The sequence below is a fragment of the Patiria miniata genome, unplaced genomic scaffold (genome assembly GCF_015706575.1).
Source record: "Patiria miniata isolate m_02_andy unplaced genomic scaffold, ASM1570657v1 HiC_scaffold_29, whole genome shotgun sequence".
Taxonomy (NCBI): Eukaryota; Metazoa; Echinodermata; class Asteroidea; order Valvatida; family Asterinidae; genus Patiria; species Patiria miniata.
In genome coordinates, this window is record NW_024037068.1 from 12,291,832 (window position 1) to 12,313,275 (window position 21,444).

The 21,444-nt window shown below is 41.6% G+C and overlaps 1 protein-coding gene across 1 annotated transcript; it reads left to right on the forward strand.

The window, feature by feature from the left end:
* Positions 1–12,563: 12,563 nt before the first annotated feature.
* Positions 12,564–15,154, forward strand: LOC119735173 (zinc finger MYM-type protein 1-like). The gene has a single exon (XM_038208879.1). It carries the CDS (start codon positions 13,229–13,231, stop codon positions 15,152–15,154), a length of 1,926 nt encoding a protein of 641 aa, XP_038064807.1. The 5' UTR covers positions 12,564–13,228.
* Positions 15,155–21,444: the final 6,290 nt, after the last annotated feature.

Genomic DNA, 21,444 nt, shown 5'->3' on the forward strand with positions numbered 1-21,444 from the left:
ATATATATTTATAATGCGCACTTCTCCAGAAAAACCGATCAAGGCGCCTACAAAAATACAAACAAAATACAAAATTGAAGAATTCATGGATATGAATAGCAATATAATTAAACCTATATATGTAAATCTATTTGAACAAGTGTGACTTCAGTTCCCTCTTGAAGGTGTCGAGTGAGGTTATTTGGCGAAGTATGACAGGGAGTTTATTCCAGAGGGCAGGAGCAGCATTGGCACGGTCTCTGTATCGGACTGTTCTTGACCTTGGTAATACCAACAAGTGAGATCCTGCAGACCTCAGAGCATGACTGCTCTGCTTGGCGGAGATGAGTTCACAAAGATACTGCGGGGCGTGACCATGCAAAACCTTAAACACAAGGAGGCAGATTTGGAAGATAATCCTCTTGGCAATGGGGAGCCAATGTAGGCGTCTAAGTACAGGCGAAATGTGGTCGTATTTTCTGGCTTGGGCAACGACTCGAGCAGCATTAGTGTGGACACGTTGCAGACGAGAAATAGATGCGGCTGGAAGCCCAACCAAGAGCGAGTTGCAAAAATCCAAGCGCGAAGAAACCAGAGCATGGATTACTTTCTCAGCTGTATCTTGCGACAAGTATTTGCGAATTTTGGTTATGTTTCGCAGTTGGAAGTTTGCGCTTCTGCACACTCTTGAGATTCCATGTTGAACAATTTGTCAAACACAACTCCAAGATTGCGAACTCTACTGGAAGATGACAAATCGTGGGTGCTGATTGTGAACTGGGGAGAAATGAAATCTGCATGGTCGTGACGCGATCCCACTACCAGAACCTGTGTCTTCTCCGCATTGAGTCGTAGGAAATTAAGACCCATCCACGTCTGAATGTGGCTGATACAGTCCTGCATCTGCTTGAAGGCTGCATCTGCAGTAACACCCGGTGTGAAGGCCATGTACAGCTGGGTGTCGTCGGCATAGAGATGAAAGTTGACGTGGTGAAGCCTAGCAATGTCGCCTAGTGGTAGAGTGTATGTCGTGAAGAGGACAGGACCTAGGACGGAGCCCAGAGGGACACCGCAGTCAAGGGGCCGGCATTCAGATCTACATTGACCGATGCACACCGTTTGAGATCTGTCTGCAAGATATGACTTTATCCACCGCAAAGCAGAGCCAGTCACACTGAGCCGCTCAGATAGTCGTTGCAGTAGAAGTCGGTGGTCCACCGTATCAAAGGCGGCAGATAGGTCCAGTAAAACTAGTAAGACCATCTGCCGGTTGTCAATGGAGTGAAGTATGTCGTTTGAAACTCTGACGAGAGCGGTCACAACACTGTACCCACTCCTGTATGCAGACTGCATGTCTTCTACAAGACCGTTGTCCTCCAGGTTACTTGTAAGTTGCCGTAGGACAACTCTCTCCAGGACTTTAGAGATGAACGGCAGGTTTGATACCGGTCGATAATTGTTCAGTTGTTCAGGATCAAGGCTGTCTTTCTTCAGCAGAGGTGTTACATGTGCTACCTTGTATTTCTCTGGAACCGTGGTAGTTGCCAGGGAAGAGTTGACTATGTTCAGGATGCCTGGTGCGAAAGACGTAGGCAGTTTCTTGACAATCCAGGTTGGGACTGGATCAAGACGACATGTCTTATTTGGAGATAAGGCAATGATCTGAACAATATCAGCCATCGAAATAGCCTCAAATGTTGTAAGTTCAGGAATGCAAGTATGTGGCTCATTTGAGTTGAATGCTGTTGTAGCTCCTCCAGTTGAATCTCGAATTGTTTGAATTTTGTCACTGAAAAAGGTGCTAAATCTGTTGGCTAGATCCATGTCATTGTCACGACTTGGCAATGTAGTGCTTTAAGCTGTACCGAGAAGATTCTTTACCATCTGGAACAACCGTTTGGGATCACTGGAACATTCTGTTATTTTAGCATTCATATATCCAGTTTTAGCATTACTGGTCATTGAGTGGTCGGGCACAACCCGACCACTCTTTGGATCTGTTACGATTAATTGAGTGGTCGGGCACAACCCGACCACTCTTTGGATCTGTTACGATTAATCTTTCTTTCTTTCTTTCTTTCTTTCTTTTTTTTTTTTTCCGGACAATACTTCTCCGCGGGTTTTCTCTTAAACGGTATATGGTATGAACTTGTAACTTTCAATATATATCGACCCTCATCCGAAGTGGTGCATATTACTCTGACGTCATGATTACGTCATCGGGTGTCAAATTACAAGTGATTTTATCTGAAAAAGTGACTAATTACTTTCACCTATAACTCTTGAAGTAAACAATCAATGATGTTTGTATTCTGTAATCAGATAGACCATTAATTGCTTAACATTTTTTGTAGTGTACGTGAACTCGCTTGACCTTTACTTCCGGGTCTACCGGAAGGTCAAAGTTAGGTGAATTCAAAATGAAGACGTTAGCCTGACATCAAAACAAAGCAGCATTTCTTCCGAACGGTTCACGATATGATCACAAAACCTTGTGTGAACTTGTACCATGTTACGAAGATGTTGTACATTTTGTTACGTCATCATGACGTCATCAGGTATCAAATTACAAGCGATTTAAGGGCAAACCTTGACAAAATAGTTAGCGTTATATCTTTTGAACTAAGTAGAGTATCGTGTTCGTTTTTTCGTGAGGTTGTAGACTATGCCGTGAGAAACATTTCGTGTTCCCGGACGCAAAACCGCTTGACCTTTAGTTCCGGTGTTACCGGAAGTGCAATAAAAACTGAATATAACTCAAAAGCGGAAGCATTTCACTACAGACATATATATTATGAAAGTGTTTAGTGAGGAATGCAAGACGCAAAAAACAGTGTGATGACGTCATCATCCAAAAGGGCGCCCCCTATCGGCACATAAAATATAGTTTCCCTTCTGTAATTGTAAAACCATCCGTCCAAATTTTACCAAATCGCCCCTTGACATTCTCTGATTAACCACAGATAAGGTGACAAGGTTTCAAATTCATGACGTCATCAGACCGGAAGTTACTTTATGGAGAATTCGAAAAAGATCAAAGTTTTCATTTAATTCTATCATTTGATCCCTATCATATCTTCGAAGTCCAAATAATGATATCCATTACAATGTTCACCTTTGGATCTCTAATGCTGTGACGTCATCAAACCGGAAGTTAGGTGTTATAAATACGTCGTCAAACCGGAAGTTAGGTGATATTAATACAAACAATTATATTTCCCATATTTTCATACGTAATTTAATTTTAAAAAGACAAATTATCCTCTCCGAACCTTATCAGTATTCACTAACCATTTTTGACTGATGACGTCATCAAACCAGAAATAACTTTTTGTGCACATAGAATGTTTACTGAAGTTTATCACACCGTTAAAGATACCTTTTTGAAACATTGATTGTACTTGAAGGGATTTAATTTCGTGATCATTTTTTCTACATATATTCCTAACTTAACTGGGCAGTGTATAATGAGAAGGCTGTCCGCCCGACCACTCTGCGTTTGTAACTCAACAAACGCGAAACTCTAGTCTTTCTTTTTTTTTTTTTTTTCCGGACAATACTTCTCCGCGGGTTTTCTCTTAAACGGTATATGGTATGAACTTGTAACTTTCAATATATATCGACCCTCATCCGAAGTGGTGCATATTACTCTGACGTCATGATTACGTCATCAGGTGTCAAATTACAAGTGATTTTATCTGAAAAAGTGACCAATTACTTTCACCTATAACTCTTGAACTAAACAATCAAAGATGTTTGTATTCTGTAATCAGATAGACCATTAATCGCTCAACAGTTTTTGTCGCGTACGTGAACTCGCTTGACCTTTACTTCCGGGTCTACCGGAAGGTCAAAGTTAGGTGAATTCAAAATGAAGACGTTAGCCTGACATCAAAACAAAGCAGCATTTCTTCCGAACGGTTCACGGTATGATAACAAAACCTTGTGTGAACTTGAACCATGTTACGAAGATGTTATATTTTTTGTTACGTCATCATGACGTCATCAGGTATCAAATTACAAGCGATTTATAGGGCAAACTTTGACAAAATAGTTTGCGTTATATCTTTTGAACTAAATAGAGTATCGTGTTCGTTTTTTCGTGAGGTTGTAGACTAAGCCGTGAGAAACATTTCGTGTTCCCGGACGCAAAACCGCTTGACCTTTACTTCCGGTGTTACCGGAAGTGCAATAAAAACGTATTATAACTCAAAAGCGGAAGCATTTCACTACAGACATATATATTATGAAAGTGTTTAGTGAGGAATGCAAGACCCAAAAAAAGTTTGATGACGTCATCATCCGAAAGGGCGCCCCTATCGGCACATAAAATAGAGTTTCCCTTCTTTAATTGTAAAACCATCCGTCCAAATTTACCAAATCGCCCCTTGACATTCTCTGATTAACCACAGATAACTTGGCAAGGTTTCAAATTCATGACGTCATCAGACCGGAAGTTACTTTAAGGAGAATTTGAAAAAGATCAGAGTTTTAATTTAATTCTATCATTTGATCCGTCATATCTTCGAAGTCCAAATAATGATATCCATTACAATGTTCACCTTTGGATCTCTAATGCTGTGACGTCATCAAACCGGAAGTTAGGTGATATAAATACAAACAATTATATTTCCCATATTTTCATACGTTATTTTAATTTTAAAATGAAAAAAATATCCTCTCCGAACTTCAGTATTCACTAACCATTTTTGACTGATGACGTCATCAAACCAGAAATCACTTTTTGTGCACATAGAATGTTTACTGAAATTTATCACACCGTTAAAGATACCTTTTTGAAACATTGATTGTACTTGAATGGATTTAATTTCGTGATCCTTTTTCTACATAAACATATATTCCTAACTTAACTGGGCAGTGTATAATGAAAAGGCTGTCCGCCCGACCACTCTGCGTTTGTAACTCAACAAACGCGAAACTCTAGTTAGTTTCAGTTCGTTTCTCTTTGCGATGAAGATGGAGCGGTCTGTGTGACGACAAGAATTACGCCAGCGCCTCTCTGCGCGTCTCACGGCCTGCTTGTGCAATCTGATATGATTAGAATACCACGGTATGTGTTGGCGGAGAGCAATGTTTTTACACTTTTCAGGTGCATGAATGTTCAAAATCTGTTGAACCTTAGTGTTGTACGCATTGACTTTCTGTGACACATCATCAACGGTATCTAATGTGGAGAGTGAGTCGCGTATTTCTTCTGAAAAGGTTTCTAGATTTATGTCTCGCAATTTTCTGTATGTCACCTTCTTGATTGGAGCAAGACGTTTCTCAAGGCAGGTGAATGAAATCGCTGCGTGATCTGACAGAAACGTATCCACTTGAATATCCTGGACGATTTCTGACCCTGCCCTTGTGATGACAAGGTCAAGCGTATGTCCTGACATGTGAGTTTGTCCATGTACATGCTGAACAAGATCAGCAGTCTCTAGACGTTTGGCAAAATTGAATGCCTCGGAGTTCTGACTATCGACGTGAATGTTGAAGTCACCAACAAGTAAGAAATTGTCATTTGATTGTGCTAGCGCATCCAAGATTGTTGAAAAATCATCCAAGAACATACCTTGCGTCAGTCCATTTTTACTTGATGGAGGTGGTCAATAAATAACGATAATTCTCAGGTTCTGACCATTGAACTTCAAAACCAGTTCAGCACATTCAAAACTACGAAATTTCCGTATGGGCTGTAAGGAAGCACTAAGCGAGGATTTACTGACAATGGAAATTCCACTGCCTCTGCCATTCCTCGGCACAGAATGGCATACGTAGCCGGGTGGTGTTAGTGCACTGAGTGTCACGTGATCACCTTCCGGCACCCACGTTTCTGTTATGATGAAGATGTCCAGGTAGTTTTGAAGAATGTAAGTCTCAAGAAGTTCCGTCTTATTACGTACAGACTGAGCATAAGGGCTGTAAACAAGTCAGTGGAATCTTTCTAAGACAGCGTGGAAGGGCAGGTGTGGAACATGCATTGTTCATTTACCTGTTCTTGTGAGATTGTATAACAGGGATAGAATGTTGACGTTTGAAGAAAGCTCGAATTCCTCTCTTTGTAGGTTTGACACTGCTTATGTCATAGTCCACAATTGAGTGGTAGACATCAATAGGCAATCTAGTCCCAGAGCATTGTGTCTTTATGTCCAGAAACTCCTCCTTGGAGTATGAATGCAAAGTCATTGTCCAGATGAGGATGAGGATAAAGGTGATCACTGCTGTCCCTTGACAAGCCATTGGTACTGTTCAAAGTCGGTGAAGGAGAAATACACAATAGCCATGTAGCTAGTGCTTTACTTGCCAATGTTCAAAATGACAAATTGCCAATATCTATCTGCACAAATATCTCTGGAATAAGAAACCAGTGATATTTGAAAAGTGTCCACTGTAGTCACTGAATTTTCCCCTTCAAAGTGATATGAAACTTATCCAACGTGTGGGTAGTAGTCCAAACTAAATTGCTGAAAACTACAGAGCTTATAACCAGTGCAACCATAAGGCGCAACTGTAAATCATTTTAACCCTAAAAAGGGCCGGGTTATTTCACAGCCGGAGTAGGGGGGGGGGGGGGGGATTCAGGCCTCCTTTGAGATCTCGGCCATCGACAGATGAAAAACTTTAAAACTCGGTGCACGCATAGAACAACATAATATGAACATTAACATGAAATTTCATGACTATATGTTAAAGGGGTTTTGAATTATGGCTAATTAATTATTTACGTGCACCAATGGTAATTCTTCTTTGTGTACAATACATATGGGGAAATTCAGTTTTCACGCCGCTCAGCGCCGAAAATTGTTTTTGCTGCGCGGCAACACATGGTCAGGAATGAATTGTTTGCTACCAAAAGATGCTCACGATTTGAGGCTAAAATGTCAGGAAAGCTCGGGTTGGGAAGCTTTTTTGCAAGGGTATTGCGGGAAAGGTTGAAAGGGGGGGGGGTTGGGGGCGGAATGCGCCCCCTGCCTTTTTAGGGTTAAATTAAGTGTTATTTATTAAACCGACATATCCGATTAAGGTGATTTTCTCTCGATGTTGCGACATATAGATCTCCCTCGACCTTTTCCAGAGGTTTCACCCTCGGTGAAGTAACTCACTGTGAGATAGAAGTCAGTTTTGGTACCACGAATATCAAAAAGCAGTAATGCAAATATTGTAGGCGAAATCCCACTTCATAGTTTTTCACGTATTTTTTTTAATTCACAAATCAAACAATATGCATGCTAAAGGAAGAGAAAACATAACTTAAATAGTCATACGGGGAAATGTTCGCCTACCAAACCAACATATAGATTTTTACCGCGTAACTTACCAGGGTTCGACCGTAACTTTTGTTTTCACTATTCAGCCGGGCTACTGAAATAGACCACTAACTAGCCCGTGGACCATTTCACTAGCCCGCATGTTGTTGTTTTTTTTCTTGCAGACAAACGTTTGATACCATCCTTTTGGTACAATTTTGCCCTCATTGTTTGTGAGATAGACTTCCTGTCCTTTCATCTTTGCTGTGTCCTAATAATGTTCGACTCGCCAGCCGGGCTACGTAAGGAATGGTTTGACTAGCCCGCCGCTACCATTATTTTGGCTAGCGGGCTATCGCTAATTTCGAGCTCTGCGTAAACACGAATTTCAACTACTTTAGTTATGGCATAAACCTCCTAAACATAGAATCCATTATGAAATTAATAACTGCACTCCCGGCAATAATAGCACGTTGTTGGCTCGTTTTGGTAACCTCAATGTCGGACTACATTGTCAAAGGTACCAGGATCGAATCCGCAATAACGGCGAAATATTATTTTATTTTAATACATGTTTTAAATCAAATCCTACTTTCGTATTGAAGTTGATTTCATTTTGTTTTGGTGAACCATGGCTTTAGATTTTTTTTTAGGGAAATCAAGTCCTGAAAACTATTTGGTTGATACTCTGGTTCCCAGAGCCAAACATTCTGACGTCGAATATTGTCAGGTCGGGGAACCAGATCGAAAGTAACGATAGCCAAGGCGTTTCATGAATGTTATTTTGTCATCTTTTGTTTATTTCTACACAGAGTGGGATCCCGCCACCGCCAACGGTAAGTGTAGAATTCGCAATCTCTGTAATCTACGGAGTTTGATTTTAAGGTTTGTTCCCGGTTTCGCCATAATTGGGGAATATGCTGTCACTATCGAAATTATTTAGGCCTACATGCCATCAACTTGATACAATCTTGGCAAATAAATCTGACAAAGAGAGGAAAGGAGAAATTATTATTATAGAAATTATTATTTTTATATATGTATTTATTATAAATATAAATAAATTGAATTTTGATCGTCATTTCCTTCATCAAGTAAAAGGTATGCCGTTGCTTAATTGAAATCAATGCCAAGCTTGCTTTTAAACTTAAAGCCACTTTCTGCTAGATAAGTCATTAGATTACGAATTCATCCGAGGACATTTTCCGATATGGTTATATTTTCGAACACAAATGATTAGAAATACCGTTGCAATGAATTAATGTCATTCTTTCACCATGTATTTTTTTCTAAATATCTATACCGATGATGGATGAACATCTGCAGCCGCCCCCACCGGTAAGTGTTCACATTCTTCGCAAACTTCGAAGTTCTCAGTTTGGTTCGCGGGTTCGCCATAATTGGGGGATATGCTCTCGTTTTAAAAAGTATTTACAGGATTTCGGGACTGGCTGCAAAATGGGGAAATATTACTGAATCGGCACAACGACCTTCATTTATTTCATAACGACAAACGACTTTGTGCCATCCCCTGTTTGAGCTGCTTTTGACTCTTCGGAAGAGTAAATAGAATCAACTGCACCATCCAATAATATCAATGCAAGATTTGAATACGAACTTGTGCGTTTCATCAATTCCAAGTTTCCCCCAACTACATTATTCACAAAACATACAAAAGACAAAGCGATAACAGCGATTTCTTTTGTGTAAACACTTTTTTTTTTATTTAATGTTTTAAATAATATCCTGTACTTCTTATTGAAGTTGATTTTATTTGTTCTTAGTGATCCATGGCTTTGGGGATTTGTAAAGGAAAATAAAGTCCGAAAACCATTCGTTTGATAGTCTGGTTCCCAGATCCAACGATTTTGACATTGAGCATTATCAGGTCAGGGAACCAGACGCTCGACTACCGTAACGCGTAACGATAGCCAGGGCGTTTCAAGAAATGTAAATTTGTCATCTATTTTATTTCCACACAGAGTGGGATCCCGCCACCGCCAACAGTAAGTGTAAATTCTTTGTAGTCTTCGGAGTTTGTTTTAAGGTTTGTTCCCGGTTTCGCCATAATTGGGGAATACGCTCTCATAGTTAGACCCTATGCACGAATTCCTTTTGAAGCAGAATCGCTCTTTGTCTGGACGTAACTTGGTTTGTTTGCTGTAAAACTGCCAGTACTTTACTGCGGCATGTACCCACAGACTATGTCTTTGTGAGCAATTATGGAACGCGCTTAATTCAGATATTGCACTGTCGACCTTAAACTTGTAACCAAAAACTTAAATGCCCAAACAAAAAGTATATTTACACGGAAAACAGGTAAAGCTAAATTTCTTTCGATAATAAAAATTGATTCATTTATATTTGTTTGCTTACCACATCTCTACCCAGGGTATGCCCAGACAACTTAAAGCTAGATTCCACTTGGGCCCTGCAAACATTACAAATTACTACACACACGTACAATGACAGATACAATACAGTATAGTAGGCCTACAGTAAAATCAAAGCACACGGAATTCATGAATAAATTGTAAACATATGACTGTTAAACAACAACGTTTAACAGGCTTTACAATTAAAGGTAAGTGAATGTGTAGGCCTATAGGCCATAGAGCTATATTAAATTACTAGAGTGCTAACTCCTCATTCTGCGCGCGGGGCGCTTTGAAGCCGTCCTGGGCGCAGACATTTTGAATTCATGTGCGTGTTTGTAGAACATAATGAAATTAGATGGATTGAATTTTGAAAGTGTATTCTAAATGCAACGTGCAAGTAGAAGATACGCAAACAACTTAAGCGCGTCATTGACGGTTCAAAAAACGTGACGACAAAAAGCATCTGCAGCGCACTCGTTGCGCTGTTAGCGTAGAGCAAAATGACACGCTCATTTGCTGACCGTGCGTCTTGGTTCCGGGCGTATTGGCTTCGATAGCACACATAGATATAGAACTTGAAATAACTAGATCGGACGCGCGTTCGAACGCGCAATTTACTGTGCACAAAACGTCTGGGTTCTCCATGGACGCGCTGCAAAGTCACGTGAATAGGGCCACGCGCTAAGGGCAGCTGGTGAATGCTGGACAGAAAAATATCGCCAACACCCCCACCTGAATTCAGCTATGCGTTGAAGTTCTTAACAACAGGTTGACATTTTTAACTACGATTTTTGACAATGTGACACTTCAAATTCCTCTGAAAAGTTACACATGAGTTTGCCTCTGTGTCTTTTTTGGGGCCAAATTGGCGACTGTGTTGAAGGTAATTGATTTTCAGGCAAGAATACTAATTTGTACCAAAAAGTAGCCACATTGTGTTCTTATATATTTAACAAAGCAAATGTCAAAAGCGTAGTAAAATGTCAATCTGTTTCATGAGATTTTCCCCTCTTTTTTAAAATGTGCAATAAAAATCAACCGTTACTTGCCTATCAGACAAAACATAAACTTATAAGTTTACCAACATCAAAATGAAATAACAGAAAATCATTTTGTAAACGAGCAACGATAAAAACGGGCACTCGAAATATTGCGTTGCTTTAATAATAATAGCTTTATTTACAGATGGTATCCATGTCACCTGACAGATGATTTTCAATGGGCCATCAATTAATACTGCTAACCTCAATTATAGGAACATTACATTTGAAAGGAATGGATGACTACAAAAACAAGTCTGGCCATCTGTTGTGAGTACTGAACAAACTAATACTTAAATAACTTTTAGGTAATAAACAATTTATATACAATGAAAACTTACCCGTTAGCTAATAAATAATCTGATGAAATGGCAGTTCCATATCCATAGCATCCATTAATCAAGATGTCAAGAATATCATTGCTCATGAAAAAAAAATACATTTGGTTGTCACCATCCGAATATTTATGTGAAGGTCTAGCCTATGCAACCACCAGCAGGTGAGTATTGCTTCCCATAAATTTATGAACCAGAATAAGTAATCCAATATATCTTCCTCATATGCATGAACGCAAACAGAGGGCTATTCAATCTTTCAATTTCTGAGGAGCAACAATAAGACGATAACGAAATACTAAGCGAAACTTGTTAAATTTTAGCTATGGTCCACGCACGAGGCCCAGTTATGCATGCGTGGCCAGCTATATCCTCATTGTACGCACAGTCGGCAGTGCAATCTTCTTTCTGACAAAGATTACGCTTTCGTCAAGCAGTGCAAACTTCTTCATCTGTTCACTATGATTGTGATTCGTTGAGCAAGGCGCATTTTCCCAGCTCCGGCAAAGTGACTTCCAATTGCATAATAGGCAGTGGCGTCGCCCGGGGGGGGGGGGGGGGGGCAGGGGGGGGGGCACGTGCCCCCCTGGAAAACCTAGTGCCCCCCGAGTGCCCCCCCCCCCCATCTGAGATTTGGGTTGGTAAAAAAAATATATATATATTTTGTTATATTCAACTCCCATCATCTGAGTTGGTTTTTCACAAGGACAAAGAAGCACAGTAATTCGTATTTTCTTCAAATGAGCTGCGAAAAAATGAAAAAGTTTATCCTTGACCGTCGGGTATCGAAGTCGTAACCCGCGCCATCACAACAGGTGTCGATATTTACATTGAATATGTCAGTGCTCACTCCATACCAGCGGCTATACACGTCCGCTTCGCGAGCAACATGACTCATCGTTCAAAACAATGAATTTCCCTGTTCTGGCTGTGCTGAACTACGTCCACAATTTTCAACCTGTTTTCGACTTTTCGTTGTCCTAATCCAGTGTACTGCTAAAATCATGTGTGTGTAATGTATTGAGTTTGATCATGGATAAGTTCCTCAAGAGGAAATCGGACCTGCCAGCGAGTACACCAACTAGTAGCAAGATACCACGAACCGATGTGACCGGTATCGAGAATGTTACTGAACCGCCTGCAGCTGCCGTTCATGAAGGCACGAGTGATGGTAAGCATAATGAATGTAGCATAGGCTGGGCCTAGCCTACCACATCGTAGTACGGTACTAGGCTAAACGTTATGGCGGATTATGGGAAGCGTTCGTCTTTGCGGCTTGAGTTGAACATATTAAAGGGACTGTCGTTCTCAACACATGTTTACATACTGGTAAAGTGGTGAATTGTTATTCTAATGAGCTGTTGTTGATTACAATCATTGGTTTAGGGGACAATCATGAGGTTTAGGGTATAAAAACCCACGATCATAAGGTTAGGGAATATACAAAAAACAGACTATAACAGATGGTCACTCTTTTTTCAACTTGAGCCGGCTTTGCTGCGTCATATATGCCAAGATTGCGTCAGTATACACTCAGTCGAAAAATTGAAGCACGGCCCTAATTTTGCTGAACTGGGCCTAGGCCTAGACTAGTCCATAACCAAGATTGTGGTTCCGTACCTCCACACACAGTCCTTATCTGCTGCACTGGAAAATAAGTCACACGCCGAACGTATGGCGTATCAAAACAACATGTTTAGCAGTTGCAAGGAATTCGTGATTGAAATTCTCTCACTAATACAATCACGGTTGTACATGGGTGGCGTTGAATATTATTAAATTCACTGGCATTTAATTATCTTCACTTTCCGTTCGTTGATACAGATACTGATGTAGAATAGCTGATCTGGGAAGAATCTGGTGGTGAAGAGGATGTGGCTGAACTTGCTGAAGAGCATCTCGAGTTTGCAGAGGAGGAAGATGTCACAGGACAAGATACACCACAACAACCACGGTCCGATGCCAAGGAGACTGCCCCAAGACGGACGCTACCAGGCCCAGCTGATATAAGCCAGTCTCCGGTGGAGGACCCACAACAGCCACATCTCAAGGCCTTCCCTCAGACCACATACGGTGAAAAGAAACGGAGTTTCAACAAGGAGTGGTACAGTGCATACTCCTGGATTGAGTACTCGGCTGAACGGGATGCAGTGTTCTGCTATGCCTGCAGACACTTCCCAACAGCCAATAAGGTAACTGAACAGTCGTTCACACGAGACGGGTTCCGGAATTGGCGACATGCTATGGGGAAGGATGGCAAGTTGGCGAAACATGAACGTTTACATAAGGCTGCGCTGGAGGCTTGGTCAGAATTCAAGCAGAGGGCCAAGTCACAAGCCAACATCGGGAACCTCTTGAATGAGGCACACATCAGGCTGGTCCGAGAGAACAGACATTACGTCAAGGCAATAGCGAAGGTCCTCCGAATGACAGCTACTCAGAAGATCGCACAGCGGGGAAACAGAGAAGGACAATCGAGTATGATTATGAACAGAGGGAACTTCCTGGCCACACTGAACCTGATCTCAGAGTATGACACGATCGTGGCATCAAAACTGTCTGGCCCTCGCAATGCCAAGTACACGCACCCTGTCATTCAGAACGAGCTCCTACACATCATGGCCGATACAGTTCGGGATGCCATCAGAGAGGACATCGAGGCTGCAGGCTACTTCTCCTTGCAGGTTGATGAGACAAAGGACATATCCAAGAAGGAGATAGTCTCATTTGTGGTCCGCTACTTCCACAACAGTGAGATCCATGAGGAGTTTTTGCACTTCAAAGAAGCTGCTGGCCTTGATGCAGGCTCTCTCTTCAGAGTCATCCACAAGACACTCAACGATAGCAGGATCGATATCCAGAAGTGTGTTGGCCAGTGCTATGATGGTGCATCAGTCATGAGTGGGGCGAATGCTGGCGTACAGGCAAAGTTCCGAGAGGTTGTCCCCCAGGCTATCTACACTCACTGCTTCGCCCACCGTCTGAACCTGACTCTTGTGGACAGTTTGAAGAGTGCCAACCTATGTAGTGAGTTTTTCGCAATACTGCAGAAATTGTATGTCTTCCTGTCCGGATCGTTCACTCATCAGGTGTTCCTGCAAGCTCAGAAGGAGTACCTGAAGGACAAACGTCCGGTTGAGCTGAAGCGGCTTTCTGATACTAGATGGGCCTGTCAGCATACAGCCTGCGTTGCAGTCAGTGAAGCACTCCCTGCCGTCATTGCCACTCTCGAGGAATTGGCTGAGGAGAGCAACAAAGACAGGGCTGTGGAAGCCAGAGGACTCCTTGCGGTCATCAACGGAAGCTTCGTGGTGGGCCTGGTTGTTCTGCGGGCGGTTCTGAAGAAAACGAAGACACTCTCCGATCAGCTCCAAGCTCGGGACCTCGACCTCGCTGAAGCAGTCTGTCTCGTGGATACAGTCATCGAGGATCTGGACGAGTGCCGATCATCAGACGAGGCATGGAACACCCTCTTCGAAGAGGCAGAGGTGAAGTGTGCAGAGAACGACATTGCTCTCGAGAAGCCCTCCCGACCTACGAGGAAGCGATCCCTTCCTGCTCGTCTTGATGAAGCGGTCGTTATGGCACCCACTGGGCGAAGAGACCAGATGACAACCTTGGAGGAGTTGAAGGTGAACTTCTTCTACCCAATTTTGGACGCGCTTCTTGCTGAGCTTCGGTCAAGGTTTGCAAAGGACACATGCCAGATCATAAGAGGTACCAGCGCCTTAAGTCCCAAGAACAAAGTCTTCCTGCAAGAAGAGGTCCTCCGTGAGATGGCCAACCACTACGGGTGTGTAGAAGAGGACCTTAAGTGTGAGCTGCACCAAACGAAGAAACTTCTGGAGCGGAAACGGGCTGCTGGCGTCAGGGTGGAATCCATGGTGGACTTCGCCAATCTCATGCTACCATACCGGGATGCATTCTTCGAGATCTACAAGCTCATCTGCATTTCGCTGACCCTTTCCGTGTCCTCAGCCGGGTGTGAAAGGAGTTTCTCTTGTCTGAAGCTTCAGAAGAATTATCTCCGAAGCACGAGTGGAGAGGACAGGACGAGTGATCATGGGGTACTCGCCATCAACTATGGTCGGACAGCATCACTGGACCTCGATGAAATCGTGGATAAGTTTGCACACAGTTACGGAAACAGGAGAATTACCCTGATCTAGTTGCTCATGTTCATAAAGTCATCACTCATCCAGTATTCATGTAGGTCCTCACAGTATGATTCCATCTGACAACCACTTGATCCCGTATTTTACTGTACCTGTATTTCACTGTACTCATTATTAAAGATACTGATCAGGGTTCTATTGCTAACCAAACCTTCTCTCAAATTGCTGAAGAGTGAAGACATGAAACCTACTGTACCTATGCTGCACAGTGTAGTGATCACAGTGATAGTCACTCTGATGCTGTGATTCAAGTGGTATGTTTATTGTCAGTGATCACTTTTGACCTAGCTGGTATTGTCTGCAGGCAAACGCTATGACAGCCTGGGAGGCAGTCCGTCTCTTCAGAACTGTATTCAGTGCTGAAAACTTGGTTTTTAAAAATCAGATGTCAGTCATGAGTTGTCCACCAGTCACTAGGCAGGTGAAATGGGTTTGCCCGAATAGATTTGAAACAGGCTGTTTTGCCATGGCATGCTGAATCAGAACTTATCAAAAAAGACTCGTAATTCTTTGGGTGCCTGCTCTGTGCTTTCATCGTTTGGAGAGCGACAACAAAATTAGTTACAAGTGGTTATGGTACAGTAATAATGGTGGGGCCTTCCCTGTTCCCACTGGAGGTTATAGGGGGGGGGGGTAACCGCTATGTTTTTTTTTTCCTCAAAGTGCCCATGGATAATTGATGTCATTTGATATGATATGAAAAAGAGGGGGTGGGGTATGGATGTTCCATTAAAACAAAGTGTTTGTTAATCATGTCATTTGTTCAAGGCTGGAGGTGGCAACTCCGTTCAGATTAGCAACTCTAATAACGACATGTGTATGTACTTCATAGATAGGAAAGCTTTTATTTTATTCATATTTTACAGAGGAGTCAAACAAGCAGAAATATCATTCTAAAGTCATATAAACAAAAGAGGGGGGTAGAGTATTCCAGTTTTTAAGTAGGGTAGTTGAGAAGGCTCCTATTTTGCTCATATTGTAATATGTGAAGACTAGCAGAAAAATGATACTTTCATTCTTCTCACACGTATCATTCTTTCACGTTCATATTGTACAGAGACAAGCAGAAATATTATACCTTTATTCTTCTGTTAGGCATTACTCTTCCAAGTTCATTCTATTCCTTTTTTAATGCAGTTGACTCATTGTCATGCTGCTTGTGTGCATTTGTCATATGGGTGAGAGTGTTTGTCTGCTGTCTGTGTGTGTCTTTTACCTCTCGTGAATTGGATGCCTGTGAAATGCCGAAAATCTGGACCTGCTGTGAGAAGGGAGGGTACTGCAGTATGTTGCCTTGGTCTGAGGTTGACAGGTAAGGAGCTGACGAAATGTGAGAATGTGAGGGTCCGCAGGCACCATACTTGCCTATATTTGTGGACCCATATATTAACCCTGTTGTGTAGGGGGTGCAGAGGTCATTTGAGGTCAGATGCTTGTAGGAACAAATGGCGAATGTTCACACCTGCATACTGAGCCATACTCGATGTGTGATCAAACTTTGGATTGCATGGTGAGATCCCTGATAGGAGCCAATAACGATGCTGGAACCTGTTACATCTTAATAGATAATGGGAGAAAACGAGAAGGACAAGAAAGGAGTCGGGGGTCATGCACACATTAATTCAACAAATGTAGGTTCTATTGATAGGGTTAGGCATAATATCGACAGCATGTGGTTCATATCCTCTGCAAAATTCTGCGCGTTGTTAAAATCATTACCTCAAAAATAGCAATTTCTGGAGATATCTTCAGATCGAATTTAGCATCAAATGTGGCACCATTTTGCATCTAGCCCATCCTCCGTATGCGAAAATTTTCCAAAGGGGGAGGGGCACCCCCTCCCCTTAGACCCCTCCCCCAGGACGGCGATCCGTATCCACCTAAGTGCCCCCCCCCATCAAATGCTGGTGCCCCCCCCTGTGCCCCCCCCCCCCCCCCCAGACTGAAAAGTCTGGTGACGCCACTGATAATAGGAAACTGTGTTTCCATCTATTCGGCCGTCTCTGGAGTAACAATTGCTCCTCTTTCAGGCCTTTTACCAACTCTCTGACGGATAAGATTTTTTTTCGACATGATCGTCGATTTTCCTGTCGGAGTTGTCTGTTTTCCTGTTCAAGCTTGGATTATATAGCCTTCCTGCTACTTCTGAGGGTAGATCCATTTCTGGTGGTATACTGTATGCATGCTCTATCGCTGATGTCTGTTTTGCCGGTACAGCCATGCACTAAAGCAATATCTTCGACGGGGGCTTGGGTCGGTTCTTTCTTTGCCATTGGCAGCTTATATCTCTCGTGCTGAAGTCCATACACGAGACGGTAGTCTTTCTACGAAATAAAACAAATTAAGCACATGATAGGCCTTTAAATACATGACAGTAATTATCGATAGCCTATCCTGGCCCCAAGGCTCATTGTAATACTTACAGGCTTCAAATGAGTCGGGTAGTCTTCAAAGATTGACGGTGCGGCATCGACACGCAGACGTGTTTTCCCCCATTCCACCCTGAAGCACTCTGCAGGGAAATGGTCGCTGCCAAGACGATCGTGGTTTGTTGGATTCCATTTGCTGCCATTTGGAATATTTCTGATTGATGTGTTCAAACTAGGAGAATGGTGCATTTTCTTTAATCACCCACATCCCACAACAAAAAGTGACTCCCAATCCTTGTTCCCCCGCGGAGTCGGACTATTATTGAAAAGCAGGAGAGGGGAGGGTGATGTTAGGCCAGAAATAATTGTTATTCGATGTTCAGGATCAGGAGTACCATCTTAACTTTTAAAACAAGACACTGAAAATAGTTTAAGTAGGCCCTGCGCGGTTATTACAAAATTCGGAGGATCCTTTGGATCACATATGGGGATTTTTCTCCACACCCATTCCTGTGTTTTATGCCCATTTGGCATTGCGTAACGTAGCCTATATTGAGTAAATGTACTCTCAAGAGATAAATTCTGTGTATTAAGTTACTCACACATGATGTTAACTTCTTGAGAGGGTCCCTTTCTCCGTCTTAGTTGAACTTTACTGCTGCACAGATTGCCACCATTTTCAAGCAGTGATGGAGTACAAGTGATCGTCATGCCGAAGAAATGCGCGTTAACATTTTTGACCCTATTCACGTGACCAATGGCAGCGTCCTGTCAAAACACGCGTATCATACGCGCGTCCGATCTAGTTTTTAAAGTTATATATCTATGATAGCACACCGATTTGGAATACAAACGTAGATATGCAAATAGCCGTACAAAAGCCGTACATAAATTCTAGGTCTTCATAGGTTTGTGCACAAACAAGGATGCGCCCAGCAGGCATTACTTTGTACACGAAGTTAGCGCTCTAGTAATTTAATATAGCTCTATGGTATAGGCCTATCTTTTGTGGGCGGGCCCGGGCCGTCACCGCGTTATGGGGAAGTTTTTCAATGTCAGACAAATTAGGACCGAGTTGTGGGGGCTTTCTGCTTTCCCCTCAGCGTCTTCGATCCCCATAGTACCATGGGACAACTCATGTGTAGTCCCAACAACTAGGGAACAAGTATATGTGTAGAATCTTTTATAGTACCATGTTTTTTTCCCAGTTACCAAGCTCTTGCTTCCTAATTTTCCTGGGTTTTTTTTCCGTAAGAAATTTGTGCCGTTTAATGCTAGCGGTTTACTTTTCTACTTTACCTTAAAGATCGTTTCCGTCCTAAAGTAGAACACGTGTACTCTTGTCCAATTCAAAATACAGGTGTTTCTTACTTGAATTGTTTTCCATCAACGGTAAAGATGTGTTTTAAAGGTATCGAATGTAAATAAATATAGTGAGATTCAAGGCAACCACAGAGAGATTTGAAGTCTCACTAACATTCAAACCAACGTCATTGAGTCAAAATGATCGAAATTATATCCCATTGAGTATATGACTACGTAATGTGCAGATATAGGCAGCAGAGTACTATAGATAAAGTCTTCATGGGTCCAATAATTGGTTCGAATGAGCTTACATAGAGGAGTAACATTTCTGTTTACACAATGATTCCGTTAAGCAGATTGATGTTTACTAAATATTCCTTCTTTGTTTCATTTCATACACATACAGGAAGGAGAATCAGATGAAGCGGTAAGTGTACAACTCATCTATACTTTCCCAGCTGATGTGTACTCAAGTATTCATTCGGATAGCTTGTCTTTGCCAGGAAATATTAGTTCACTATAAAATTGCATTTTGTCAAAATTTAGGGCTGCAAGTTTCTTTTTAAAAACAACTCCACTTTATACTAAGTTTCAATTTTATTTCACCGACAAAACTCGTACTTAACCAAGTATGAAATTCTTCCAAAATTAGATTAAGGTGAGTATTTGTCCATGTTGCAACATGCAGATATCAGTCGACCATTTCCAGAGGCTTCAATGTCGATGAACGACACAATTTTGTTTGCATTTTCATGTTTTAAATCAAATCCGTCTATTTAATCAAGTGATTAATGGCTTTGGGGGATTAAAAAAGAAGAAGAACATCATGTCCCGAGAGCCATTCGGTTGATAGTCTGGTTCCCAGAGCCAAAGATTCTGACGTCGAATATTGTCAGGCAGTGGCGTATCCCGGATTTAGTTTTTTTTTATTGGGGGGGGGGGAGGGTATATTTTGACGTTGGTGGTGCCACTTATTGCGCCACTTACACCCATGTTAAACTACTCGAAAATAAGTCACATACATATCATCAAGGTCAAACTGTGGGACCCCAAAAAATGCTAAAAACAAAATGGCAGCCTGGGGGGGGGGGGGAGGGGGGGGGGGTTAAGTCCCATAGCCTCCCTTGTGTGCGCCACTGTTGTCAGGCAAGGGAACCAGACATTCGACTGCGGTAACAATAGCCACGGCGTTTCAAGGAATGTCATTCTGTCATCTCTTTTATTTCCATACAGAGTGCGATCCCGCCACCGCCAACGGTAAGTGTAGAATTCAATTTCTTTGTAATCTTCGGAGTAAAGCATTGTTCCGCGGTTTCGCCATATTTGGGGAATATGCTCTCATTAACCAAAAATATTTATTTAGACCTATGCATGAATTCCCTTTGCAGCAGAATTGCTCTTTGTCTGGACGTGACGCTGTTTGTTCGCTGTGAAATTGTCAATACTTCAGGGCAGCATGTACCAACTGACTTTGTGTGTTTTTTTGAGCAATTATTGAACGCGTTTATGAATGACGATATCGCACAGTCGGCCTTGTAAACTAAAAATGTACCAAACAGAATGTATTTACACGGCAAGTGGATCGAGATGGTCTTACAGTGATAAACACTGACAAATTGCCTTGGTCAATTTTACACAAGGAAGGGTAAAAACTGCAACTACTCAAAATTGGGTTGTCCTTTACTCAATTGTTTGGGTTAGAATTTCGGTTAAATTCAACCAAAACGGGTGGTCATACCAGACTATATAAATATAATGTGGTCGTTGGATAATATTAACCAAGGCAATATTTCAGTGATGATTTATTACTCACTATTTATTTATTTATATATATATTTATTAAGTACATTTCTTTACCCATGGGGACCAGCCATACATCACAAATTACATCATCAACGTACAATTACAATTACAAATACAATACCAAAAAATAAAATAAAAGTACATGAATTTAATGTATTTTAAAACTTTTATAATTAAACACAATCGAAAAACAGGCTTTACTAAGGTTTGTGAACACAAAGAATAACATACTTTCGTGTGTATACGATCTCATATAGTACCATTTCTTTTCAGTTACTATACCCTTTAACTTTAAACTTGTTGATTTTTTCGTTTCTCTTTTTGTGTTAAAAATTAATCTATTTTTGCAAAACAAATCTAATTTTCTAATTTTTGTGTGCATGCAATTTGCATTCTTTGTAACCAGTTCTAAAGAATGCGAATTGCAGTTTCTCCAAAATTGGCAGATATGTTCTGATTAGCATAAATACTTACGCAATTGCAGAATGCGGTAGAATTGTTCTTTGTCTGGAAGACGTGATTTGTTGTTAAATTTGCTGTAAAATTGTCAATACTTTCGGGCGGCAAGTACCCACTGACCATGTACTTTGGAGAATTATTGATCGCGTTTATGTATGGCGATATTGCACAGTCGGCCTTAAACTTGAAACCAAAATATAAACATGCTTAACCAAACACTATGTATTAACACAGATATATGGTTCAGTTAAAATTCTTTCATTATAATACAGATTTCCTGTAGTACCAATTGCTATCAGCTAACAAAACCTGCTTACACCAATTCACTTTTTACTTACATTACGATTT

Bases quoted from the DNA above. Each gene is read 5' to 3' on its own strand.
- LOC119735173 (XM_038208879.1), top strand. From the start codon at position 13,229: ATGGGGAAGGATGGCAAGTTGGCGAAACATGAACGTTTACATAAGGCT.